Below are 26,857 nucleotides of genomic sequence, written 5' to 3'. Positions count from 1 at the left end.
TGCTGGATCTCTTTTATGACAGGGACATATTTTGTGACTATTGTAATGGTCTGTCCCCACTAAAAAGAATGAGGCCCGGGGATCTTCCCCAGCTGCTACTGCTGTGCTTTGGTAACTGCATTGGTTTCTCTGGCCTCTCCACGGTGAGGGTTCAAGGTGAACTGATTGACAGAAAATTATTTTTACTAAGTTTGGTGATAGCAATTTACTTATGGCAAATTGCAGCTATAGTTTGATTTCTAGATGTATATATTATTCTTCTAATATCTTTTGCTAATATCTTTTGAAACTTACAGGAAAACAGATTTGATAACCTTGATTTTGATTTGGATTTGATGGCATGGGAGACAGGCATTTGGGACATCAACAACCAGTTCTGTACAGGTAATGATGTATTTCATTGGTAAAAACTTTGAATGGACTAATTTTATTTTGTAGTTTGGTAATAGTCAAAATGAGGTGGGGTTATTGGGCTACCTTGGAGGGTTAAAAAATTCCAAGGACTGTATATCCTACTCCTGGTATGGCTGTGCATACATAAAATTCTTGCCATAACATAGATCAGAATTTCATAGTTATGTTTCAATCACACACAAGTAAAGAATTCCTTTCAGAAATATTGATTTTGACTTATAGTAAAAGACTATTATGCGAATTATCCCCTCGGGAGTTTGACTGACCAGGAGTTTGACCCCTTGCTGTGATGTGCACTGACCACTAGGGGAAGCGGAATGAAGGAAGGCCCTGGCTGGCAGCCAGGGGAAGAAAGGCCTCAATCCACCCTGATTGCCAGCTAGGCCTAGGGAGCCTACCCATGTACAGATTTCGTGCACCAGGCCTCTAGTATCTCTGTAAGAGATTAACCTGAGAACCAGACAGACTTAGGGAATCAAAGGAAAAATCTTGGGGTTACCAGCACTTAGGTACTTGGTGTAGGGCCCATGCATGTGGCTATGTCCTGTCTGGGGAGGGGAGCTCAGGGGTGCAGGCAGGAGCTGGGGCCTGCTGCACGCTGTCACTTCGGTGAAGCTAATCAAGGATGAAAATCCCTTTCCCCTTCTGCTAGTCAGAACCCTTCTAGGGTCCCTACTGACAGCCCTAACGGAAACCAGCTGGGCCTGCAGGAGTGATTCACATCTCAGACCACAGGAGGTGGACTCGGAGCTGGGGACAGAGAGTAGATAAGCAGCAGCAGGTGTCCACACTTCTCTGGCACTTCATGTTGTGTATTTGTGTATCTTGCTCAATGCCTGTCTTCCCTCAGAGCACTGGGCTGCACAAGGCCGGTGTCTGATCACAATTATGTAATAAATGACCCTAAAATGTAGTGGCTTAAAACCAAGGCTTTCAAACCCGGGGGTCAGGAGTTGGACAGGTGCACCAGGAAGAGCTTGTCTCTGCTCCCTGGTGTACAGGCCTCAGTGGGAAGGTCTGAAGGCTGGGGTAGCTTGACATCTCAGGGCTAGAAATCTCTTAAGGTTTCTTCACTCGCTCATCGGAGACCTCATCTGGAGTGACTTGGAGACGAGGACTGCCTAGAGTGCCTACACATGGCCTTTCTCGGTGCTTGCGTTCCTCACACATGCTACCTCATGGTCGTCTGACTTCACACGCACAGGAGTTCTCGTGCACTGCCGCTTAAGGAGCCCTGATCTCTTCGCTTCAGATGGAGGGGAGCACACTCCCTCCTGGGTGGGGAGGTGGCAGGGTCTGAGTCCAGGTAGACTGCTTCTCATCTCGGATTTTTACTTGATAATAAACTTTGGTGACCTTCCCTTCTCTGGGTTTGAATTTTATAATAAGAATAGATTTTACCTTCCTTGTTGCTGACTTTATGGCGTTCATACTCTGTGTTTTTCAGTTAAAGATATTAAGGCAGAGCCTCTGCTGCTTTCTCCGGCCTCCTCCAGTGGCGCAGTGTCACCTCCACAGTCAGTGGACTCCTGCTCTTCAACTCAGCATGTCCCCGTGAGTGGCAGTCCTGGCTGTCATGCTGCCTGGACAGTGGTGCATGGGGGGAAGGGGCAGGGGGCAGTTCACATTGAATGAGTGAGCTCATTATCTCTTCTGAGCCCGAGGAAACTGAGTCTCAAGGAAGGGCATTGGGATCTTGGAAGTTTCCCTGGTTTTGGGTTTCCCTGGTTTTGCCCTCTTTCCTGTGTCCATTGGCTCATTGTCCTTTCCCAGGATTCAGGGTTCTCCATTTATTGCTGACTAATCTTCCCTGCCACCTGCCCTGGTTGGAACAGAGATTCTCTGAGGACATGAAAGGCCGAGAGAGGGTGCTTTTGTAACTCCTCAGCTATGAACCCGGAAGGAATGGTCTTCTTAGTTCAGCAATACCTAGCCCGCCTTTGAAATGACCAAGGTTTTTTCTTTAATCCTGGTGAGGATATGTTTTTGTTGATTTTAGAGAGAGAGAGCAAGAGGTGGGGGTTGGGGGAGGAGAAAAGGGGGGAGAGGGAGAGAGAGAGAAGGAAAGAGAGAGAGAGAAAGAGAGAGAGAGAGAGAGAGAAACATTGATCAATTGCTTCCTGTACACTCCCGACCGGTGATGGAACTTGAATCCTGGATATGTTCCCTGACTGGGAATCAAACCCCTGACCTTTCAGTGTAGGGGACAACACTCCAACCAACTGAGATTTTTACAGAAGTCTGGTATCATAGTTCCTTAAAATTGATTGTGCTCTCCATCCAAATCAAAGCTCTGAGGTCAGGAAAAAGATTTAGGTACTTTTTGGAATGAGGAAAAGGAAAATATAACAAGAAAAGTTCAAAAGAATATTTCTGAATGTAATATCTGGCAGGCCCTGTATCTCGTCATTTATGAAACTCCGATGATTCCGTGGACTTAATGTCTCTAGGATTCATCTTCTTGGCCCTGCCAGGCCCTCAGCATCTCAGCTGCATCAAGTCAATAGGAGTGTAACTGCTCTCACTCCCCCTGCTCCCCAGACCTTCCTTAGCAGAGGAACCTTCACAGACATCTTTCAGAACCACACATTGGAGTGTCAGTCTTTTGCTAAAACCTTTGGTGACTTCCAACCCTTCCGAGGGTGAAACTCACATCCGCCAGGTGCTGGCCCTCGTGCCGGCCCGACTTCCCTTCCAGTCTCGTTTTCCACAGTCTCCCCTGCACGCCCTCTTGCGTAGCCCTGGGAGCGTTCCCAGCGTAGAGCTGTGTTTTGCTGTTGTTCAGTGTCAGAGGACAATCTGCTTTATCTGGAATGTCTTAATACTTCATGTCGAAAGGGCTGATACATCACACCTTTGCTAGGAGTTGTCTGGAAAAATTTCTCTGTCTCTGTGGGCCTTGCCTCTCTTTCTAAATGACTTTGTGCTCAAGGATGTGTTCTTCTGGGTGATTTGTGTTTGCTTTTGCTACAGGAGGAGCTGGATTTGTCTTCCGCCTCCCAGATGTCTCCCCTTTCCCTCTATGGAGAAGGTGCCAATGGTCCCTGCTCAGCTGAGCCACCGAAAGATGACCAGCCCCTCACGGGTCCCAGGAGCAAACCCGGTATTCCTCCCTCTCTCAGGGCTGCTGTGCTTTCGCCTGAGCTCAGGCCCCACTGCCAGAGGAACCGCGGGAGGGAGCGTGTGCTTGTGGGCCTGGCTTGTGGTTTGTCCTGAAGGCCAAGGTGGAGAGGACAGGAAATGAGTCCTCTTCTTGGTTGTCTCTGTTTCTAGAGGCAAAAGAGACTGTACAGTAGTCTCAGCCCCTTGCCCTCCACTTAGGGCTGTATGTGAGGGCCGTGGGGGTGACCTTGTGGCCTGTAGGTTGTGGTCAGGGGTTTTATATGCTTCTCACAGTTTTGCACCCCCTCCACCCAGAGCTGAGCTATCCGGAAGAGGACTCATTTCTCCATGGGATGAGCAAGTGTGGACGTCACGGACAGCTTGGTGACTGCACCTCATGGCCCTGTCGTGCACATTTGGAAGTTGCTAGGAGATAGACTTTAACAGTCTCATGACAAGAAAAGTAACTTGTCCCTGTATGTTGGCAGATGTTAACTAGACTTACTGTAATCATCACTTGGTGCTACAGATATTATATTGGATCATTATGTTGCACACTTGAAACAGATATAACGTTAAATGTCAGTATTCCTCAATATAAGGAAGGTAGTCCTCAGGTTAAGGACTTTACTTCAGTTCATTAGGGTATGGAGTAGCTATACTTAAACTTCAGTTAGTTACTCTGAGGTCATAACCTCAAGATAACCGACTTTAGAGGCCAGAGTATAGAGAGAAGTGTATAATAGAACCTGTTTTCTGAGATTGGCTTCATTGTCTTCAGATTGACTTGTGGTTTGGTTTTTCTCCAGAAAATGGACTGACTCCAAAGAAAAAACTTCAGATGAATTCCAAACCTTCAATTCAGCCCAAGCCCTTATTGCTCCCAGCAGCACCCAAGACTCAAACCAACGCTTGCGTTCCGGCGAAAGCCATCATTATCCAGGCGCTGCCCACACTGGTGCCAGTGGCCAAGCATCAGCCGGTTATCAGGATACACCCTGCACCCACGGAAGGTACAGATGCAGCTCGCGCTGCGTGGGACTCACTGGCAGCCGTCAGGGCTTGGGCCACATGATGTTTTAATCCAGGCTGTAACCCCGCAGCACGTGCCATGTGTTGGGAATGGACCTTGGTTCTAGGATGTTGCAGATGACTAATATGTGGTTCCTGTCTCAATGAGGGAGGTGGCTGTCTAGATCAATACATCCCATACGTCCTTTTTTTACAGTTTTAATTATGAAAGGCTTGTGGTTTATATAACCACTCGTAATGAACAAAATTTATAAAACTTTCTTGGTGACGTTTTGGCCTTAGACTTTCGTGTCTGTGAACATTTTGTTTTTAATGAGAGGCCAGTGTTTAAACAACAGGGTGCATTTCAGGTCTAGTGTGTGTGTTTTGGCAACAGAATCAGGCTCTTCCTCTGAGGCGTGAGCTTGGCCTGGAGCAGCTTTGGGGGTCCTGACCTCTGTCCTCAGCGAGTTACGACTGTGTGTGTTTCTACATTTTGCCCACCAGATGGCCACGCAGCCTGGATTCTCTGAGAAGCTATTTGAAGTCCGTATTGAAAGACGTTGTAGGCTTTGGTCCTGGTGCGCTTTAGGAATCATCGGCCCTCCCTGTCGCTCTGGCAGGTGACTCGTCACCCTCATGCTGACATTTATCCACATGAGTCCAGGACACCTGTGCAGTGTCTCCTGGGTTTAGCTGTCCACTCCCAGGAGGACCAGGTTTATGGGGCACAGGTTGTCAGTAAACACAATATTGCATTTGCCTTTATGGCTGCATTTTCATCTCCTGCTTGCTGGCTCCTTTCTTTGGACTCTGGCTGTAATGAGTGCAAGGTCAGAAGCTTGGTTCTCTGTTCTGTTCCTCGGTCGCAGACAGTGTGACATCGATACAAAGCAGAGCCAGGAGAGACTGGGTGGCATGCAGCCTGCCCTCTCGGTGCAGGGCCACACGCTTCCTCTCCCATGGCAAGTGGCATTCCTGCGGGGTAGGCGTTCTTGTGGCCTCTGAATGGCAGAAGCGTTCATGAGCTCCTTGGCATAAAGTGCAGGGCTTAGTGTGTGTCCACATGTGGACCTTTATAGGGTTCGGTGTTCTCCAAAACCGTCATCAGGGTCTCCAAAGGCCTGTCTTCCCAAAGGCTAAGATTTAATCTTGGGAAGAACCTCAATGTAGTTCCCATAAGCAGTCAGAACATGTATAAAAGTACAAGTCTAAGGCTAACTTGGTTAGTGTATAAAGCAGGGGCTGTTTTAAGGGTTTGGTCTTAGTAAACCATTGGCTGTTTAAAGTTAGGAGGTCTTACCTATAGCAAGAAGACACTGTGTTCTTTTCTGAGCTGTGTTTCCGTGTCAGGAGCTGGGACCCTGCACCCTAGGACTCAAGTGCTTTCCCACTATCTACAGGGTGTTTCAGGGAGCATTAGTTGATTGGCCCTTGTCTGCTCTCACTGTAGATCCAGAGAGGTATCATTGTTACCCGCAGATTGAGGTGTGTGCTTCCCATTTATTTGAGAATGGGGAGGGAGGAAGAGGGAAATACAGGAGAAGCGTTTTACGGCAATGAGGTGAGCTTCCATGGTCAAAATCTTACCATTGGAAACAGGAAGGAATTCTTAGAGGATCAAGTTGGGATTCTCTAGTCTGGCATTAAGGCCCCTCCTGGTTTGGCCCCCCTTTAATGTTCTCATCTTGTATTATAGCAGCATCCTTTTCTACAAACCCTCTTTCTACCCAACCAGTCTGGCTACTGTCCCTAAATTGTCTTTGTTTTTTCTAGTTTCTTGGCTCATACATTCTCTCTGCCTTGAACAACTTTTGCCACTTCCACAACTGTGCGTCCATTAGGTGTGTGAGCTGTGCCTGTGACAGGTGTCGGAGACCTGGAATGTCCTTGGACATGGCGAGGAGGGTAGAATCCCAGAGCTTCATAACTGGCCGGTGTGTGTGGGGGGGAACAGGAACAGAGGGAACGTATCCTGCCCTGGGCTTTCTTGGTAGAAAATTGTGCACATCGTTGGGATGGGGGCCAGAGGTGGATACTTGCTCAGGTCACTCTGCTGCTGACAGACAGAGTGGCTGGCTCAGCGTCTGAGCCTTCAGCAGGACACTATTGTCTCTAGGAGGATGCTGAGCTCAGGAGGTGGGAGTTACAAGTTTATGGGAACAATAACAGCAGCTGGGAGAACCAGAGGATAAGAATACATGCAGGGCCCGGTGAAGCTCTTTTGTAAGTGGATGTTCATAAAAGTAGTGGCTGGCATGAGGTGTCCAGTCTGTGCCGGCACTGCTCTGAGTGCTTCCTGTGTCCACTTATTGGTGCTTGCAGCCCCTGAGGGAGGGAGTGTTCTCCCCGCTCCCTGAGCAGCTGAGGGAGTCAGGGCGGGTGCTGGCCCTGAGGCCCAGGCGGTGCTGGGTGCTCAGCGACGGTTTCCCACTCCATTTGAAATCTTTGGGACGGTTGGAAAGGAAGGACTGCCACCACACGGAGTCACTCTTAGCGGCGTCCCATTGCAGGGACTTGCATATGAGACCTGAGGGGAGGTTGAGCAGCCTGGAGCACGTCCTGCTGAGGACCAGTGGTGACTGCAGCTGCCGGCTGGGGAGCATGTCTGTGACCAGTGAGTTCCCAGGGGAGTCTTCAGTGTTTTCTCCCACACGCTCTATAGAAATTTGGGTGTTTCTCCCCATTCTGTCTTGATCCTTGACTTAATAGATGTTGGCTGATGTGAGGGTAGCTGGGCGCTGTGGGTACGGGGCCTGGTGTGCGCTGTGTGGAAAACGAGGCAGGGAGGCTGGCAGGACTCGGAGCCATGTGGCCCCAGACCTGGAGGGGCTTGCTGGCCTGGGCCCTGGCTGCAGCTGTCAGCAAGGAGACGGCCATAGCTCCACAGTGATGTCCACGTGTGGGCTGCACTTCTGCATTCGTTTAGACTGTCTAAACATCCTCTCTGTTCCTGGCCCCCCCCCCCCGCCCCCCGGCAGTATTTCTCAAACTTTTGACATATGTGTACCCCTTCTATAATTTTCATAATGCTGAGTACCCTTCGTACTCATGAGAATGTAGAATTAGGTGCAGCTAAGCACGGTGCAGTGCATATCCCCAACAAACTCTTCCCGTACCTCTGGGGGTACGCGTACCACACTTTGGTTTAGAGAAATAGGACAAAGCCCTACACCTGTAAGTGATCGGGAAGGAGGGTCTGTCTTTGAAATGTTCTCCCTGCATTCTTTGCAGTATCAGTGTTGTTTTGGGGTCTTTTCAGCGTAGTTTGTGAACTGAGATGTAGAATGCTGCTCCTGATATGCCCTTGTGGAAGGACTGGTGAGAGTCCGTGGTCTCCCCTGTAGCCCGGGACCCGGGCAGCAGAGGGAGGGAAGTCAAGGCCGCCACTACGTGTCGGTCTGCATGGGGTGCAGGCTGCGCTTTGTCTTCTAAGTCTCCGTGCTGCTGGCTTCAGGCATGTGGCTGCCCTTCTGGTTAATGAGCTAAGATCCATTAAACTCGTTACTGAGTTCTTGCCAAAACTGGTTTGGCTCAGTGGATAGAGCATGGGCCTGCGGACTGAAGGGTCCGAGTTCGATTCTGGTCAAGGGCATGTACCTTGGTTGCGGGCACATCCCCAGTGGGGAGTGTGCAAGAGGCAGCTGATCGATGACTCTCTCTCATCGATGTTTCTAACTCTCTCTCTCCCTTCCTCTCTGTACAAAATCAATAAAATATATTAAAAAAAATAAACTTGTTACTGAGTTCTTAATAGGCTTTTCTCATCACCCCTTTGCCAATCCAAAGGAGCAGAAAGGACAGTCATGACCCTGGGGGCTGTGCTGTGCGGACGTGGTGTCTGATGTGAGACAAGGGCAGCAGGTTCTGGGTGGGGCTGTGTGAGGCTGCATTGTGATGAGCATGACTCTTCGTCATGCTCAAGTGACTAATTTCTTAGGACGTGTCATTAAAGGGCCTAACACTTGGTCAAGTGCTGTTTTATTTATTAATTATTCTTACTTGCATATTGGCCTAATTGTATTTGTCAGCTTATGAGTCATTTCCTTATTTTATGTTTTTATTTCATAAAATAAGTTATTCTAAGGGAAAATAAGATAAAAATGTTTAGTGATCATTTATGCTGAAGTAAATTGTACATATTACAAATGTTAGAAATTACTCTTAGATGTGTCTTACTAATTTATTTGGGACAAGATGCTATTAATCCGGCTACCTTTTTAAAAAATATTTTTTTAAATATCTTTTATTGATTTTTTTACAGAGAGGAAGGGAGAGGGATAGAGAGCTAGAAAGATCAATGAAAGAGAACCATCGACCAGCTGCCTCCTGCATGCCCCCTACTGGGGATGTGCCCCAACCAATGTACATGCCCTTGACGGAATCGAACCTGGGACACTTCAGTCCGCAGACCGATGCTCCATCCACTGGGCTCCTGCTCCGCTGTCTGACAGGGCAGCGCTTCCCCTTAAAGGAAATCAGAAACGCACCTGCCATTCTGGTTGCCGGTTACTGCCGTGCCGTTATTTTGGTAAAGGCTCCCGCAGCTGTGGCTGTTAGGCGAGGCCTGACACCTAATCAGTGGGGCAGCTCGGAAAGAAACTCCAGCAGCCAGGGAAGCGGTACGAGCCACATTAGGTACTTCAAGTCCTCTTTAGGCTGGTTATACTGATTCTGCTCAGATTAGCATCGTTTTAACCATTTGTACGCTCTAAACATCTATAGACACAAGCGGCAGACCTTTTTGAACTCAATTCAAAATACCGTGGCAGTTAACTGGTTAAAATAATGCTAACTGAAGATAAAGAAAAGATTTGTAGGGCTGTTTTTTGGGAAAGGAAGTTATCTACAGACTATTTCATTTTTTAATTTATCTTTATTGTTGAAAGTATTACAGAAGTCCCCTTTCACCCCATTGACCCCCTCCACTCACCCCTATCTACAGACTATTTTAAATTTTATGTTTCCTGTGCTTGTTGGCTAAGAATTCATCTCAAATGGTTTTAACATTTTTGATATTTGTAGCCCTGTGTTTTTCAAGCATTGAATTAATGAATCTCTGTTTATTATATATATAGTTTTTGGTGGTTGTATTTCTAAAACCCATTAATTTGAAATATGGTTCTGTGTCAGTATAAAAGTTTTTTTTTTAAATTTATAATATTAAAAATCCTTTTAGCACTAATAAATTTCAGGGGTTAGTGCTTAGGGAAATCTGTGTATAACTTAGCAAACTTAATATGTGTGTAGTTGAGAAAAAATACATGGGATTGTACTGTTAATGGGAACCTGAAAGGGAAGGAATCTAGTTGGGCTCACTAAAACAGGACAAGGGAAGGCACATGCGTGCGTTGCTGCTGCCTGAGCTGGGTTGGCAGCTTCACATTCCTCAGGGTCAGCTCACCTGTCACTCTGCCTGCAGATCAGATCTCTGTGCTAAACAGTTCTTCCTGCCACAAAGTGGTGTGCCCTCTGACCCCTGTCTTTTCTCTCCACCAGGTCAGACCGTGGTGCTGTCTCAGCCTGCCGTGGTACAGCTGCAGGCACCCGGGGTCCTGCCCTCTCCCCAGCCTGTCCTGGCGGTCAGTGGAGGAGCTGCACCGCTGCCTAATCACGTGGTCAGTGTGGTACCGGCCCCTGTGGCCAGTAGCCCAGTAAATGGAAAACTTTCTGTGGCTAAACCTGCCCTGCAGAGTACTGTGAGAAGTGTGGGTTCAGATGTAAGTTTTGACATTTAGTGCTTTTTTAATGCTTGATTTAAAAACAAGGACAAAACACATTTTTTGTTTTTTGTTTTTTAAAGTTTGTTTCAGTGTGTCATGTGCTGAAATTGCACATCCAATCTTTAGTGGAAAGTTAGGGCGGGGTTTATGGTGTGAGAATCTGCAGGAAGATTTAATCAAGTCTGCAGGGTCTGATAAGAAGTGTGCGTTTGTTCCTCCTCTGCCTCCTGAGCCCTCTAGTATTGACACAGTCTCTGATAGTTCCTGATAGAAGTGCTTTTGGCAATTCAGAATCTAGTTTGTAGACTCCTCCTTAGTTGGTATATTTAGTATTGCTCTTGACTTATGGAAGTGTTCTCAGCACTGCATACAATTGGCTTGCTACTCTGTGGATTAATGCTGGGGGTCTTAATCCATCATCTACAAGGGTTCAGGAATCTGGAGAAGTGCTGTGTATAAATTAACCAAGAGTCCAGAGATGAAACATAATTTTGGAAGGCATTTGGAGGGCCTGAGGAGCTTAGCTAAAGGAACTAAGTTCTCTCTTGTCTCAGGATCCCTTGCTTTTTATTAACACAAATTGTCCTAAGGCAAAGTATATACACATAAAAGGCCAGGTTTAGTATATAGAATCCATTGTCAGATTGGGGAATAGCCTATGGCTGTTCAGATGTTTGGCCAATAGGAGGCAATAACATGTAGATTAAGATGCCCTCAGCTGTCTGGCAGCAAGCAATCAATTTATCCTTTTTAGGTTTGGGGAAATACCTTTAGCTATTCCCAGATGATTCAGCCCTGCTGACATGCTGGAATTGGCTTCCAGCAGGGGATTCTATCTCCTAATGATTACTTGATAGTTTTCCATTTTTACAAACCTTCAAATTTCCTAGCATGGTTGTAGAAATTTTTTATACTTTATAAATCACAGAAAGTGTCCTAAAATCTGCCACTCTCTAAAAGCAGTTATAGCACTTACTGGCTAATTTTTGCCTTCTTTAAAAGTGAATAAAATACCTCATGTTATGCATTAAACAGTAGTTGAACATCATGGCCAAAGTTTAATGAAAGTTAAAGTCAAATGATCAGTCTCTAAAGTTGTGATTGGGAAAGGAAATCCCGTATGTTTTCCCTAAAATAAAAGTGGGTATTGCCCTGGAAGGTTTGGCTCAGTTGGATGAGCATCATCTTGTGCCCCAAAAGGTTGTAAGTTTGATTCCCCATCAGGGCACATGTCCAGGTTGCAGGATTGATTCCCTCTACGGGGTGTGCAGGAGGCAGCCGATCGATGCTTTTGCTCTCACATTGATGTTTCTCTCTCCCCCTCTTCCTTCCTCTCTCTTAAACTCAATAATCTTTTTTTTTTTTTTTTAAAGTTTGATATCAATGGTTGTTAATATTGCTACTTCATCTTTCTTAGGTGTTGCAAAGGTATTTAAAATCCTGTGAGTTTTGTAAGGTTGTTTATCAGACTACAGGTGTTCTGTCTACCAGAATTTAACAAGCACATCAGTAGCCCATGTAGGTGTGAAATTGCTCCACTATTGCATGAACAGCAGCAATAACCTCAGTCAGATGTAATGGAGATCCATGGAAAGGACGGGAGGAGGGGAGTGGAGGCCCTCCAGCAGTTCCCATCCTTTGTCCGGCACTGTGGCGAGCATGCCAAGGCACAGGGAGGAGGAGCATGAGTATCTGGAGCAGACGTGGGACGAACTAGACTTGACTGTGTTAGTTTATGTTGAGGCTGGGAGAGGAGAGCACGGTGCAGTGACACAGCAAGCAGCAGTACTACGTGTGTTTCAGGGGGAGATGGAAAGGTTAGGTGCTGGGATTTGCGGTAAAACCTCTGTGGGAGGAGCACAGGCAGGAGAGAAGATGGGCAAATGCTGATGGTCAGTGACGTTGGGTGTGGAGGATTGCGAAAATTTCCACAATAAGTAAATAGTAACAGAAATCTAAAAATATTTCATGCATACATACATATATGCATATATAAATATATACCGTATTTTTCGGACCATAAGACACACCGGACCATAAGACGCACCAGTTTTTAGAGAAGGGAAATGAAGAAAAAAAGATTCTGAAACAAATAGTGTCCTAAAATATTTTATGTGCATTAAAACCCAACATCACAGTCATAAACACATGTAATCAACCCTGTAAAGTAAACAGCAGACACAGAGCCGGGCAAGTAAAAAAACTTTTTTTTTAAAGTATATGTGTAGGCTATATTTGGACCATTAGACGCAGGGACTTCCCCCCCCACTTCTGGGGGGGAAAAAGTGCGTCTTATGGTCCGAAAAATACAGTATATCTATGTGTATATACATTTATATGTATTTTTGTTAATACATGAGGATATTTTTTCTATTGGTTTTTCAGAGAGAGTTGAAGTGAGGGAGGATGGGGGAGAGAGAGAGAAAAAAATATTGATGTGAGAGAGACACACCGACTGATTGCCTTCCACATGCACCCCAACCAGGGGCTGGAAGCTAACCCATAACTTAAGTATGTGCTCTTAACTGGGAAACGAATCTAACACCCTTTGGTGTGTGGGCTGATGCTTTAACCATTGAACAACTGGCCAGGGCTATTCATTGTTATTTTAATTAAAAATATGTACAACCAATGGGGGGGAAAAAAGAATATTCTTTTCATAAGAAACTGAGGAGGGTAAGAATGATGAAAGAAGAATTTAGAAAAAATGATCCCTTCAAATTTTCTTTCATTTTTGAGTTTGAATGTTTCCCCTGCAATACTTCCAAATAGAACCAGCAACAGAAAATGGGCACAATTGTTTTTCTATAATGTTAGGACTTTTTTTTTTTTAAATAAATCTTTATTGTTCAGATTATTGCAAGTGTTCCTCTTTCCCTCCCAATTGCTCCCCTCCACCAGGTTCCCACCCCACCCTCTGCACTTTCCCCACCCCCCATTGTCCTCATCCATAGGTGCACAGTTTTTGTTTAGGCTCTTCCCGCACCCCCCACTCCCCTTTTCTCCGAGAATCATCAGTCCACTCCCCTTCCATACCTTTAATTCTATTATATTCACCAGTTAATATTGTTCATCAGGATTTTTAATTCCCTTGGTTTTTAGTTTCACTTGTTGATAGTTACGTATTTGTTGATCATAATTTTTATCTTACCTTCTTCCTCTTCCTAAAGAACCCCTTTCAACATATCATATAATTCTGGTTTGGCAGTGATGAACTCCTTTAGCTTTTTTTTTTATTTGTGAAGCTCTTTATCTGGCCTTCGATTCTGAGTGATAGCTTTGCTGGGTAGAGTATTTTTGGCAGTAGGTTCTTGCTATTCATCACCTTGAATATTTCTTGCCATTCCTGTCTGGCCTGCATGGTTTCTGTTGAGAAATCAGCTGACAATAGTATGGGTGCTCCTTTATAGGTAACTACCTGCTTTTCTCTTGCTGCTTTTAATATTCTCTCTTTGTCTTTTGCTCTTGGAATTTTAATTATGATGTGTCTTGGTGTGGTCCTCCTTGGATTCCTTTTGTTTGGGGTTCTGTGTGCTTCATGGACTTGTAAGTCTATTTCTTTCCCCAGGTGGGGGAAGTTTTCTGACACTATTTCTTTCAGTATTCTTTTGGTATCTTGCTCTCTCTCTTCTTCTGGGACCCCCATAATTCTGATGTTGGTTCGCTTGAAATTGTCCCAGAGGTTTCTTACACTATCTTCAACTTTCTGGATTCTCTTGTCTTCTTGCTTTTGTGGAGGAGTGTCCTCTGGCTCTTTGTGTTACAAATCTTTGACTTGATTCTTGCGATCTTCCATTCTATTTTAGGACTCTGTATAATATTTTTTTATTTCAGACGATGTATTCTTTATTTCTAGTTGCTCCCTTTTCATATTCTCATATGTCTCATTTATTTTATCGGCCTTTTCTAGGAAATTCTTGAAAAATCTTATAAGCGTGGTTTTGAACTCTATGTCTAGTCGCTTCTTGTCCTCCATTTCTTTTGTTTGTGATCTGTTTTCTTGTCTCGGCATTTTCCCAGCTTCCCTGAGTTGGTAGGGTGGCTTTGTGTGCTAAGGTGTCCTATATGGTTCAGTGAGTCAGCCTCCCAGTTACCTGAGGTGGACAGTCTTGGTATAGCCCTTTGTGGGCTGTGTGTGCAGTCTTGTTGTTAAGCCTTGCTTGTTGTTGGTATCACTGGGAAGCGTTGAATTCCAAGCCAATTGGCTATGAGGATCAGAAGTGTCTCAGCTAGGAGGGTTTCTGTATTCTGCTTGAATGGGGCGGAGTCTCGGGGTGGCACAGACAAGCTTTGTTGAATCCTGCAAGATTGGTTGCAGGCGCGCGCACCTCTTTGGTACATGCACAGACAAGCTTTGGATTTCTGTCTGACCCTCCCTAGGAGAGTCCTATTCGCAGCGAACGAGAAAGCTAGCCACTGGAAGGGCTTCTGTGCACTGCTTGGATGGGGCGGAGTCTCGGGTGGTGCAGACAAGCTTAGGTCAGCCCCTCCCTATGAGGGTCTGGTTTCTGAGTTACTGTGCACCTCCGGCACCTGTGCCAGGAGTCCAGGGAGACCCTGCCAGCATGAGCCCACTTGCACAGGACAATCCCAGCCCACCCTCAGTTTGCTGTCATGCCCACCCGAACACTCACTTCCTGGGAAGTGTTTCCAGACTCCTCTGGAGTAATGGCCGCTGTAATGGCCGCTGGCTTCACACACCTCCGAGAGATCTCTACCCGCTGCCTGACAGTCTGGCCTCTCCCTGTCTGGGGCATCGGAGCAATAGGGTGGTTCTGTTTTCTTCCCGAACAAGAAAGCCAGCTGTGCATTAGCTGTCCGCCCTCTCTGCGCGCAGGGAGTAAGCTAGTAGCGAACTCAGCCCGGCCTGCCCTCTCTGCGCTCTGCAAGCAAGCCAGCTGTGAAATCTGGTGGCCGCCTTTTCTCGCACACAGTTTTTCGCACCTTCACAGTTCCTGAGGTTCAGCGTGCCTTTTCTCTCCTTCCCAGATGGTAGAGCCTCCTCTCAGCCAGCCATCCGGCGCTTCAGGGTGATGTTTCCCCTGTTTTCCAGTTCTAAATTCAAATTTGTTGCCAGGACTGGTTTGGCTCAATGGATAGAGCGTCGGCTTGGGGACTGAAGGGTCCCAGGTTCGATTCCGGTCAAGGGCATGTACCTTGGTTGCGGGGACATCCCCAGTAGGGGGTGTCAAGAGGCAGCTGGTTGATGTTTCTCTCTCATTGATGTGTCTAGCTCTCTATCTCTCTCCCTTCCTCTCTGTATAAAATCAATAAAAAAATATATTAAAAATAAATAAATAAATTCAAATTTGTTGTGGTAGGCTGCATTCAGGTGTCTATCCTATGCCGCCATCTTGGTTTCTCCTCAATGTTAGGACTTTAAAAAAATATTTATTATGAAACATTTTAGACATGAAAAAGGTAATGACTATCAGAACTTTAACAACCTTAGATCCTCAATATGTCACAGTTGTTAGACACATTGATGTAACCGTAGGGTGCCTTCATGGAACTGTAGCCAGGTGGAGAGGAGTCTGGAAACACTTCCCAGGAAGAGAGTGTTCGGGTGGGCATGACAGCAAACTGAGGGCGGGCTGGGATTGTCCTGTGCAAGTGGGCTCATGCTGGCAGGGTATCCCCGGACTCTTGGCACAGGTGCCAGAGGTGCACAGAAGGTGCCCTTCCGCCCTCAGGGGCTATGATCAATCCTGGTGCTTACTGTCCGAACCACCAGCATCGCAGTGTGCTGCTGGCCCTGTGTATCTCTCAGCACTCCTGGAATTGTTGGTTGGTCTGTTAGCCCGACATCCTTTACTGGTGTGGTTTCTGGGTGTGAAAGACGCCTTTCCCCGCGTCTGTACTGCGAGTGCTGTGAGCGTGTGCATAGTGCATGTGGTGTTGGGGCCATGGCGGGTGAGAAAGTGCAGAACCAACAAGGACTATCTTTTTATCAATATCTGTTGGCTAGCATTCTTACTGCTTTCCACAATTTACAGTTGACAGTATTATAAGGAAAGCTTCAAATACTGTGTCCAATGCAATAGACACAGACGATTAGAATGAATTTCCTAGTCAACCTGCATTGAGGATTTTGTGCTTATTTTTCCCTGGCCAGCATATCAGGGAGTGAGCTGAGAGTTTGCTGGTAGAGGTTTTGACTTAGTGTTTATTTCAAGTAAAGAAACATCAGTCTGGCCCATCAGCCACCAAGCCACGCAGGAACCCAGAGTGAGCCCTGCCCTGGGCCCCTCACCGCGGCTGTGTCTGCTGATGGAGTCCTGCTCGGCCAGGACCACTCGGGTCAGTGTAAGTTCCTGGCTTAAAAATGGCCAAAAAGAAAAGTTTTTATTATGTGCTTCTTGTGCTTTTAAACAATAAGGGTAGTGAAAAAGGAAATAAAGGAAGAGTGTATCAGTCTTCTGTGACTTTGTACTGCTGACACGGCCCTTTCTTCCTTCCTCTGTTGTTTGTTCTCTTGTTGGCCGGCTTTGTGCTGGGCCGCTGCCGCCTGGTGCATGCCTGGCGCTCCACGCTTCACAGGCTGTGCCAACTGCCGCATTGTCTTTGTGTCCGCTGCCTGGTTCAAATTATCTCTCTCTCTCGTCTTGCCTTTTGCTGGTAAATGTGTTCTGTTTAAGTCTGGAAACCTCACCTAAGTTTTTAAGAAATATGGTTTGTTTTTGGCTCTGATTCTGATGGAAAAAGTGAACATGTCCTTGTCTCGGAGTGGAAGCTCTCACGCACGCTCCTAGTCAGTGGCAGAGGTGCCTTCCCAGGAGAGCTTGATCCTCTGGCTTCAAAGGGCTGCTGACTGTTGCCAGACCCCGACCAAGGCTTGCAAACCAGCATCTGTTTCCACCTGTAGGGCACCTTCCACGCCTCCACTGCCCACCACCCGTTCTCAGACTCCATGAAGTCCATAAGACTGTGACCTTGGCTTATTAGTACACTAGAGGCCTGGGGCATGAAAATTCATGCATTAGAGTGGGGATCCCTCAGCCAGGCTGCCCCTCTCACAGTCTGGGAGCCCTCAGGGTCGGGAGGCGACCCGGCTCAGGAGAAGACAATGCCCCCATCACAACTCTGCTGGTGCCAATGCCGGCAGCGCAAGCCTCGGCTGGCCCTGGTTACCTGAGCCTCAGGTAGCTCTGGGTGGCTGGGCAGCCGCCATCTGAGGCTTGCCTGCCCCTTGGGCCAGCCCTGGGTGGCTGGGGGTTGAGGGGACTTGAGGACACAGGAGGCTGTGGGTCTGCTGCCCTGGTGGGGCTGAGGGGACTGAGCACCACCATCTTGTGGCTATGGATGCCACCATATTTGAGGGTGTGACGGTCAATTTGCATATTCCCTTCTTACTGGCTGTGGGTACTGCCATCTTTGCAACAGCATGAGGGTCAATTAGCATAATCCCTCTCTTTATTAGATAGGATTCTTTTGGTTATTGGGGCAAAAGGCCAGGAAAAAAGTGGTGAGATTATGTTGTACATCTTCCACGGTGGGCCAGGGGGAGCAAGGCCCTTCCTGGGAATCAGGTGGTGGGGACAGTGGGAAGAAGGACCCAGTAGCCTCAGAGGGCATGGATTAAAAGAACAGTTGCACCAATGGGGCCCAGGTCTTTCTCTCCGCCCATCTTCCAGACCTGCCTTGCTTTGCACCTCTTTCTAATTCTTTACTCAGTGATCTGGACCCTTCCCATCCCAGTCCCCACCCTTGGGAGCCCCCATGCTGGGTCACCAAGTTATCACAGGGGTGAGATCCCCGCAGGTGTTGGACATAGTGTGGAGGCGATGCCCCTGGCAGACCAGATCAGAGCTTGTATTTTTTTCCTGGAGCCATGCAGTACAGTGAAGTTCAAGATTTCAGGAGCCTCAGTGCTGAGTGTGTTGGACTGCTGAGGCTCAGTTGGTGTGTGCCACTGCTCCGTTACAGCGGGAGGGGCTGAGCTGGGGCCACCGCTCCGTTACAGCGGGAGGGGCTGAGCTGGGGCCACCGCTCCGTTACAGCGGGAGGTGCTGAGGGGGGGGGCTGCTGCTCCGTTATAGCGGGAGGGGCTGAGGGGGGGGGCTGCTGCTCCGTTACAGCGGGAGGGGCTGAGGGGGGGGGCTGCTGCTCCGTTATAGCGGGAGGGGCTGAGGGGGGGGGCTGCTGCTCTGTTATAGCGGGAGGGGCTGAGCATGGGGAGCCGGCTGCTCCTACAGGAAGCCAGAAGCAAGCCTCCTCATATCCAGAGGGAGACGTTACCTCATATCTCAGTGCTTCTTGGTGGAAACTTGACCCTGAGAGATAGCCTGGGTAGAGGCCCAGGCCTGTGTCTGGGACCCACAGGAATGTCTTTCCAGGAAAATATGAGCCCTGGCCGGTTTGGCTCAAAGGGTCCTGGGTTCGATTCCAGTCTTTAGCACATTGCAGGCTCCTCCCCGGTCCGGGCACTGCCTGGGGCACGTAAGGAGGCAACCAGTCAATGTGTTTCTCTCACATTGATGTTTGTCTCTGTCTTTCCCTCTCGGTTCCATTCTCTCTAAAAATCAATGGGAAAATGTCCTTGGATGAGGATTAAAAGAAAAGAAAAGAAAAGAAAAAAGAAAAATATGAGTGTAAAATAACCTGTTTACAACGCAGAGCAATGCCAACAAGCTCCTAGAAGAATGGAGAGGGCCCATGTTCGGCTTCACAAAGAAAGCACCGCCTCCCGACCCTCCCAGAGGCTGCTACAATTATTTAATAGTTGTGCAGTCTTTATAAACATACCTCCATTGAGTAGCGGGCTGCACAGATGCACTGCAGGAGGCGCCTGGAGTCGGAGCTGCAGGTCTTCGTGTTGCTGGTGTTACCGTGGCTCCGCAGGGCCTTCTCCCGGGCCTTCCTCTGTGTGTGGAGCGCCAGCCCCTGGCTGCTGAACAGGGCCCTCGTGGGTCTCAGTGTTCCCTTGCTGTGGCCCTTTCCTCTCGTGACTGGCTGTCCTGCTCTGTGCTTGGGGAGAGCCCATGGCTTCCTGGAATGAAATTCAATGCCATGGAGTTCACCTTTTTCAGGTGTACAGTGGGGAGGTTTTTGGTATGCTTAGGGTTGTGCTACCTTGTATCACTGCTCTCTAGTCAGCGTGCTTTCATGACCCTCAAAAGAAACTCCGCACCCATTGGCAGTCACTCCTCCCCTTCTCCAGCCCCGCAGGGACTGGTCTGCTTTCTGTCTGTATGGATTTGCCTCTTCTGGACATTTATGTCAGTGGACTTACACATGATGTGGCCTTTTGTGTATGACTTCTGTCACTCACCATAGTATTTTCAAGGTCTATTCATATTGTAACATGTATCAGTACTAATCCTTTTTCATGGCCAAATAGTATTCCATTGTTTGGCTGCACCACATTTTGGCTTATCCATTCACCAATTACTGGACATTTGGGTATTTTCACTTTTTGATTATTGTGAATAATGTTGCTTTGAACTTTCATGTACAAGTTTTTAAAAAAAGATATTTTACTGATTTTTTTACAGAGAGGTAGGGAGAGGGATAGAGAGTCAGAAACATCGATGAGAGAGAGACACATCGATGAGAGAGAGAGATATCGATCAGCTGCCTCCTGCACACCCCCCACTGGGGATGTGCCCGCAACCAAGATACATGCCCTTGACTGGAATTGAACCTGGGACCTTTCAATCCGCAGGCCGACGCTCTTTCCACTGAGCCAAACCAGTTTTGGCTCATGTACAAGTTTTGATAGTTTTTTAAAACCATTTGTAAAATAGAGTATTTACAAGTCATTTAGGAAAATGTGAATTAACCCAACAATCAGATGGACAAAATGCTGTGTGCAAAAAGACAGTGGCCATTTTCTCAACAAAAGGATCGGTGCTTTGTATTCTTCAGGAGTTTGCCCTCCAAAAGCAGCTGTTTTACAAAAATGTGGAAAAATATTAATTGTTAACAAAAGAGAACTTTGGGTTGGTGAAAGCTGGTTACAGAATCATATGCAAGGATTAGCAGTGTAAGGCGACTTTTCTGTGGCTCTCACCATGGACTGTGCCTTCTGAAGGAAAGTCTCTATTCTTTATGCCTTTTCAACACTCCCAAGTGCTGTGCGCGCAGCAGGTTTGGCCAGTGGGTGGTCATGTCCTGAAGGCCTGGAGAGCTGAGGGAGCAGCTGAGATGCATGATTATCTTTTTATTTCCAATACAGTAGCAGCATGGGCCTGGCTTTCCGGGGGAAGCGCTCTTAGCCATGGCAGAAAGGAGGAGATCCCTGGGGTGGAGGCACAGGAGGCGGCTGCAGCGCTCAGGGATGGCCTAGAGCAGGAGTCGGCAACCTTTAAGACATAAAGAGCCACTTGGACCCGTTTCCGAAGGAAAAAAAAACCTGGGAGCCGCAAAACCATTGCGACATTTAAAACAAATATAACACTGCATATATTGTTTCTTACCTTAATGCTATATACCGGATCGTGCAGTTAGCTGTCAATCTGAAGAAAAAAAGGACTTTTCCACTTAACAATGTAAAATATATTTTTGCAAATTAATAGCTAATTAAAATATTTAATTTACCTAGTTAATGGGATTTTTGCTCCTGAACCTCAGTGCACAGTGTCAGCACATCAGAGCTGTAAGACGTTACCTTCATTTTCACACAGGCTTGCAAGTTGTCATCTGTGAGGCGTGATCGATGTTTGTTTTTAATATAGTTCATGTTGGAGAAGACCTGCTCACATACATATGTGGAGCCGAAGATCGACAGGACTCCAAATGCATACTTTTTCATGTTTATATAAGTGTTGGGGATGGCATTCCATGTTTCGAACACAAGTTTGTCCTGTTTGGGAAGGTTTTCAATATCACTCCATTTATGATTCTGAGCCAGAATGGCCTTCTGACGGGCAACATCCTCAAGAGTAGCGGCCAAGCATTTGAATTTGGACACCCATATATCTTTGTCAGCTATATCGGCCAGTTCCATCTCAAGATCAGTTAGACTTACACCTGCAAATGCAGTCATATTCAATAGGAATGGATCGATTGCCAGGGGAGTGACAGGGAAGGATAATGTGGTTTTTTCCTCTCTGAACTCACAGAATTGTTTCCCAAACGAACTTTGCATTGTGGTGATTGCAGACTTCAAATATTACAAATTTATCATATCATGACTTTGTTTGAACTCTCTCTAAGAGGGAAAGTGAGACACTGTACCTCTCTGTAAATCTTTGACAAACACTGTCAACTTGCGCTCGAATGCCAAAACCTCCTCCAGCATGTGCAGGGCTGTGCCTCCTTTCCCCTGAAGGGTTGTATTTAGTGTGTTTAGATGTGCTGTCATGTCTACCATAAAATGTAATTTTTCCAGCCACTCTGGTTGTTCCAGCTCAGGAAAGGTGAACTCTTTGCTGGCCAGAAAATTTTTACTTCTTCCAAAGATGCGACAAAGCGTTTTAGCACCTTGCCTCTGGACAGCCACCGGACCTTGTTGTGGAGCAGGAGGTCAGAATATATGCTTTCCACCTCATCCAATAGCAAACGGAACTGGCAGTGGTTTAAACCCTCTGCCATTATCCTATTAACAATCTGAATGACCACATCCATCACTTTTGTGCATTCCGGGGGAAATGTTTGAGCACACAATGCCTCTTGGTGCAGGATGCAATGAAATGAGAGCAGCGTTCTACCCAGAGCCTTCTGCAGTAGAGCCACAAAGCCCTTCTGTGCTCCTCTCATGCTCGGTGCCCCATCAGTAGCCACTGAGACCAGGTGGTTGGTGTTTATTTTTTCGGCTCTTAAATAGTTCAGGACAGCCTTACAGATATACTCACCCCTTGTTTGGCCGTAGTCTGGGGAGGAGGCGGCACTGCCGACGGCGCTGTAGCAAGTCCCCGTGCAGCTCCGGGAAGACGACAGGGGCAGCGGGGTCCGGAGCCACCCGCAGCACCGCATCCTTGCAGCATGGCCGCGCAGCCAGGATGTTGTTGATGCTGAACATGCTGGCGGGCATCCCTGAGCCCCGCGCTGGGCCGGGACCGGGACCGGGGGCGCGAGGAGGAGGAGAAGCACCTCAGCGTGGGGGGTCCGAAAGAGAGCGCCGGGGAGCGCGGCTGCTCCCTCCCCACCCCGCCCCTGCACCTGCCTCAACAAGTCACCTTTAAAAAAAAAAAATTCATCAGGCCCCCAATATTTTGTAAATTAATTAGTGAGCCATGCATGCCATAAAAATAATTCATCAGGCCCCCCAATATTCTGTAAATTAAATTAAGTAAATTAAATTTAAAAATGTAAATAATAATTTAATTTATTTATTTAAAAAAATTTTTATATAATAGCCACAAATTTCCTACAGTGTACATCTTACAAAAGGACCTGTCTCCCATGCTTAACCAATAACAAAAATTAGTATTATAGGTAAGTAATACAACTCCCCGCCCGCCCCCTGCTGTCAGCCCTGCTGGGAGCCGCAGCAAAGGTTCAAAAGAGCCGCATGCTGCTCCGGAGCCGCAGGTTGCTGACCCCTGGCCTAGAGGGAGGGAGATGGCCTGTGGGAGGGAGAGAGCAGTGGGCGGGGAGGCCCGCAGCCCAGTGCTTGCTGAGCAGGTGCGAAGAGGACAGAGGGCGCCAATGCAGAGTGGCAGTAAAGTGAGCTAACGCTTGCTTCTCCCTGTATGCCTGGAGGCTCATGACCCCCATGGAAAATGAGAGGGATGTGGTGTGCGCACAGGAGCTGAAGCGGTGGTGGCTCCACAGTCGAGTGGCCTTATGAGCGGCTGAGGTGGTTCTGAAAAATAGCCAGTGACTTGGGTCCCAGAGGCAGTCTGACGGTTTGCGGCTGTTCTTTCGGGAGTCTCCAGGGGGAGTTGGAAGGGCGGGAAGGAGCCTAGAAGACAGGAGAGGAAGTTACCTTTCATTTAGGTTTGAGAAGCCTTACTGAATCATTGGACCTCAATTTGAGTAATGTTTTTAAAAACCTATTTAAGCCGAAACCGGTTTGGCTCAGTGGTAGAGCGTCGGTCTGCGGACTGAAAGGTTCCGGGTTCGATTCCGGTCAAGGGCATGTACGTTGGTTGTGGGCACATCCCTGGTGAGGGGTGTGCAGGAGGCGGCTGGTCGATGTTTCTCTCTCATTGACGTTTCTGACTCTCTATCTCTCTCCCTTCCTTTCTGTAAAAAATCAATAAAATATATTTTAAAAAACCAACCAACCAACCAACCAAACAAAAACCTATTTGAAACAACCAGTAACACGTTTTGAACAATTGTTTAAAATTAATTATGAAAATCTGATCTGATTGGATTCTGGACTCAGATGTTCGATTCGTCTTCACTCCTGCTAGATGGCTGTGCTGAGGAGGCAGCAGCGGATGATCAAGAACCGGGAGTCGGCCTGCCAGTCCCGCAAGAAGAAGAAGGAGTACATGCTGGGGCTGGAGGCGCGGCTGCAGGCGGCCCTGTCCGAGAACGAGAAGCTGAGGAAGGAGAACGGCACGCTGAAGCGGCAGCTGGACCAAGTGGTGTCCGAGGTGAGGGCCGGCGGGGAGCGGGCTCGGGGTCAGTGCCCATTCTTCCTGACAGGCCAGGAGGGAGTGCTACGTTTCTGATTACGTTGTAAACAGTCTTAGGAAGGGGGCACAGTGAGCCCTGACGCGCCTGCAGGAGGGTGTCACCTTCCCCGCTTCCTGAGGCTTCTTTCCCCATGGCATCTGACCATGCACCGCGCTGGGCCAGGCGGGCAGATCTCAGGTCTGTCTTGAGGCCTGGTGCTCCAGGGCCCCGTGGGGCTGTCCCAACCAAACACGCCTCTGCCTCTGCGGGATTCTCTCCTGCCCGGCTGCCTGCTGCCTGGGAACAGCCCATCGCATGACTGAATGGTGCTGCGGGGACAGGGACAGACGGCAGGAGCCTCAGGAGGATGCAAACTGGCTGACTCCTCATGGGAGGGGCGAGGAGGTTCTGCTCTTGTCTGAAAAGTTTGCTTTCCTTTGAGTTTTATTTATTTATTTTTTTAAGTATATTTTATTGATTTTTTACAGAGAGGAAGGGAGAGATAGAGAGCTAGACACATCAATGAGAGAGAAACATCGACCAGCTGCCTCTTGCACACCCCCTACTGGGGATGTGCCCGCAACCAATGTACATGCCCCTGACCAGAATCGAACCTGGGACCTTTCAGTCCAAGGACCGACTGCTCTACCGCTGAGCCAAACCAGTTTCGGCTATTGTTTTTTTCTTAAATTTTATTTTATTGTTTAAAGCATTACAAATAGTAGTACATATGTCTCCTTTCTTTCCTCATTGACCTTCCCCTGGCCTTCTCTACCCCCCTGGCACATCCCCATCTCCCTATCCCCCCAGTGTCTTGCGTCCATAGGTTATGCTTATATGCAAGCGTACAAGTCCTTTGGTTGATCTCTTACCTCCCCCCACTAACCATCCCCAGCCTTCTTATTGTAATTTGACAGTCTTTTCGATGCTTCTCTGCTTCTGTATCTATTTGTTCACCAGGTAATAATATTCTTTATTATTTATATGATAAATGAGTGAGATCATGTGGTATTTTTCTTTCACTGACTGGCTTATTTCACTTAGCATAATGCCCTCCAGTTCCATCCAGGTTGCTGCAAAATGTAAGAATTCCTTTTTTTTCTTTTTTCTTTTTCTTTACAGCAGTGTAGTATTCCATTGTGTAGATGTACCATAGTTTTCTAATCCAGGCATCTTCTGACGGGCATTAGGCTGTTTCCAAATCTTAGCTATGGTGAATTGTGCTGCTATGGACATAGGTGTGCATATATCCTTTCTGATTGGTGTTTCTAGTTTCTTGGGATATATTCCTAGAAGTGGCATTACTGGGTCAAATGGGAGTTCCATTTGTAATTTTTTGAGGAAACACCATACTGTTCTCCACAGTGGCTGCACCAGTCTACATTCCCACCAGCAGTGCACGAGGGTTCCTTTTTCTCCACATCCTCATCCTCGCCAGCACCTGTCGTTTGTTGATTTGTTGATGATAGCCATTCTGACAGGTGTGAGATGGTACCGCATTGTCGTTTTGATTTGCATATCTCTAATGATTATTGACTTTGAGCATGTTTTCATGTCTCTTGGCTATCTGAATGTCCTCTTTTGAAAGGTTTATTTAGGTCTTTTGTCCAGTTTTTGATTGGATTGTTTACCTTCCTTTTGTTAAGTTGTAGGAGTTCCCTGTAAATGTTGGAGATTAAACCCTATCGGAGATAACATTGGCAAATATGTTCTCCCATGCAGTGGGCTTTCTTGTTTTGTTGATGGTTTCTTTTGCTGTGCAGAAGCTTTTTATTTTGATGTAGTCCATTTGTTTATTTTTCTCCTTAGTCTCTCTTGTGCTAAGATCTGTGTGTGTAAAGATGTTGCTACGACATATGTCTGCAATTTTGCTGCCTATGGAGTCTTGTAGGATTTTTATGGTTTCCCATCTTACATTCAAGTCCTTTAACCATTTTGAGTTTGTTTTTGTGTATGGTGTAAATTGGTGATATAGTTTCATTTTTTTGCATGCATAGGACCAAATTTCCCAGCACCATTTATTAAAGAGACTGTTTTGACTCCATTGTCTGCTCTTGCCTCCTTTGTCAAATACTAATTGAGCATAATGGCTTGGATCCATTTATGGGTCCTCTGTTCTGTTCCATTGATCAATATATTTGTTCTTGTGCCATTATCAGGCAATTTTGAGAACTGTGGCTTGGTAATATAGCTTGATATCTTGTATTTCGATCCCTTCAACTTTGTTCTTCTTTCTCAGAATTGCTGTAGGTATTTGGGGTCTTTTTTAAAATTTTTATTCCAGATGAATTTTTGGAGAGTCCGTTCTAGGTCTTTGAAATATGCCATTGATATTTTAATAAGTATTGCATTGAATCTATAGATTGCTTTAGATAGTATGGACATTTTAATGATGTTGTTTCTACCAATCCATGAAGATGGTATGTTATTCCATTTGTTTATGTCTTCCTCCATCTTTTTTCAATATCCTGTAGTTTTCTGAGTACAGTCTTTTACGTCCTTAAAGTTTATTCCTAGCTATCTTAAATTTTTTTTTGTGTGCAATGGTATGTAGGATTATATTTTTTCATTTCTTTTTATGTGAGTTAATTATTGGCATATAAAAAGGCTATAGATTTCTGAGCATTAATTTTGTATCCTGCTACATTGCCAAATTCATTTATTAGGTCTAGTAGTTTTCTGATGGAGTCTTGGCGTTTTCTATGTATAGTATCATGTCATCTGTGAATAAGGACAGTTTTACTTCTTTTCCAATTTGGATGCCTTTTATTTCTTCTTGTCTGTTTGAAATGGCTAGTACTTCCAGCATTATATCGAACAGGAGTGGTGAAGGTGGGCATCCTTGTCTTGTTCTTAGGGGAAATGAGTTTAGTGTTTGCCCATTGAGTATGATGTTGGCTGTAGGTTTGTCGTAAAGGGCTTTTATTATATTGAGGTATGATCCCTATATTCCCACTTGGCTGAGAGTTTTTATCAAGAAAGGGTGTTGGATTTTGTCAAGTGCTTTTTTTTTTGCATTAATTGATGTGATTATGTGATTTTTGTCTCAGTTTGTTTATGTGATGTATCATATTTATTGATTTGCGTATATTGTA

The 26,857-nt window shown here is 46.6% G+C and overlaps 1 protein-coding gene across 5 annotated transcripts in view; it reads left to right on the top strand.

The window, feature by feature from the left end:
- The first annotated feature begins 237 nt into the window (after nt 1-237).
- The window catches only part of ATF6 (activating transcription factor 6), a 148,955-nt gene continuing 122,335 nt past the window's right edge, over nt 238-26,857 (top strand). For 2 of the 5 annotated variants that reach the window (XM_036425427.2, XM_036425426.2), the window contains exons 1-6: nt 238-384; nt 1,862-1,968; nt 3,388-3,517; nt 4,326-4,529; nt 10,027-10,247; nt 23,555-23,740. In XM_036425427.2, the coding sequence (XP_036281320.1) occupies nt 336-384; nt 1,862-1,968; nt 3,388-3,517; nt 4,326-4,529; nt 10,027-10,247; nt 23,555-23,740 (897 nt within the window). In that variant the 5' untranslated portion in view covers nt 238-335. Of the gene's footprint in view, nt 385-1,861; nt 1,970-3,385; nt 3,518-4,325; nt 4,530-10,026; nt 10,248-23,554; nt 23,741-26,857 lie in introns of all 5 variants that reach the window. The other 3 variants (XM_036425429.2, XM_036425430.2, XM_036425428.2) reach the window with 2 other exon arrangements.

Source organism: Pipistrellus kuhlii, unplaced genomic scaffold, assembly GCF_014108245.1.
Source record: "Pipistrellus kuhlii isolate mPipKuh1 unplaced genomic scaffold, mPipKuh1.p scaffold_m20_p_80, whole genome shotgun sequence".
Lineage (NCBI taxonomy): Eukaryota > Metazoa > Chordata > Mammalia > Chiroptera > Vespertilionidae > Pipistrellus > Pipistrellus kuhlii.
The sequence above is the reverse complement of the archived record's forward strand: the minus strand, read 5'-3'. Positions and strand labels throughout refer to the sequence as shown.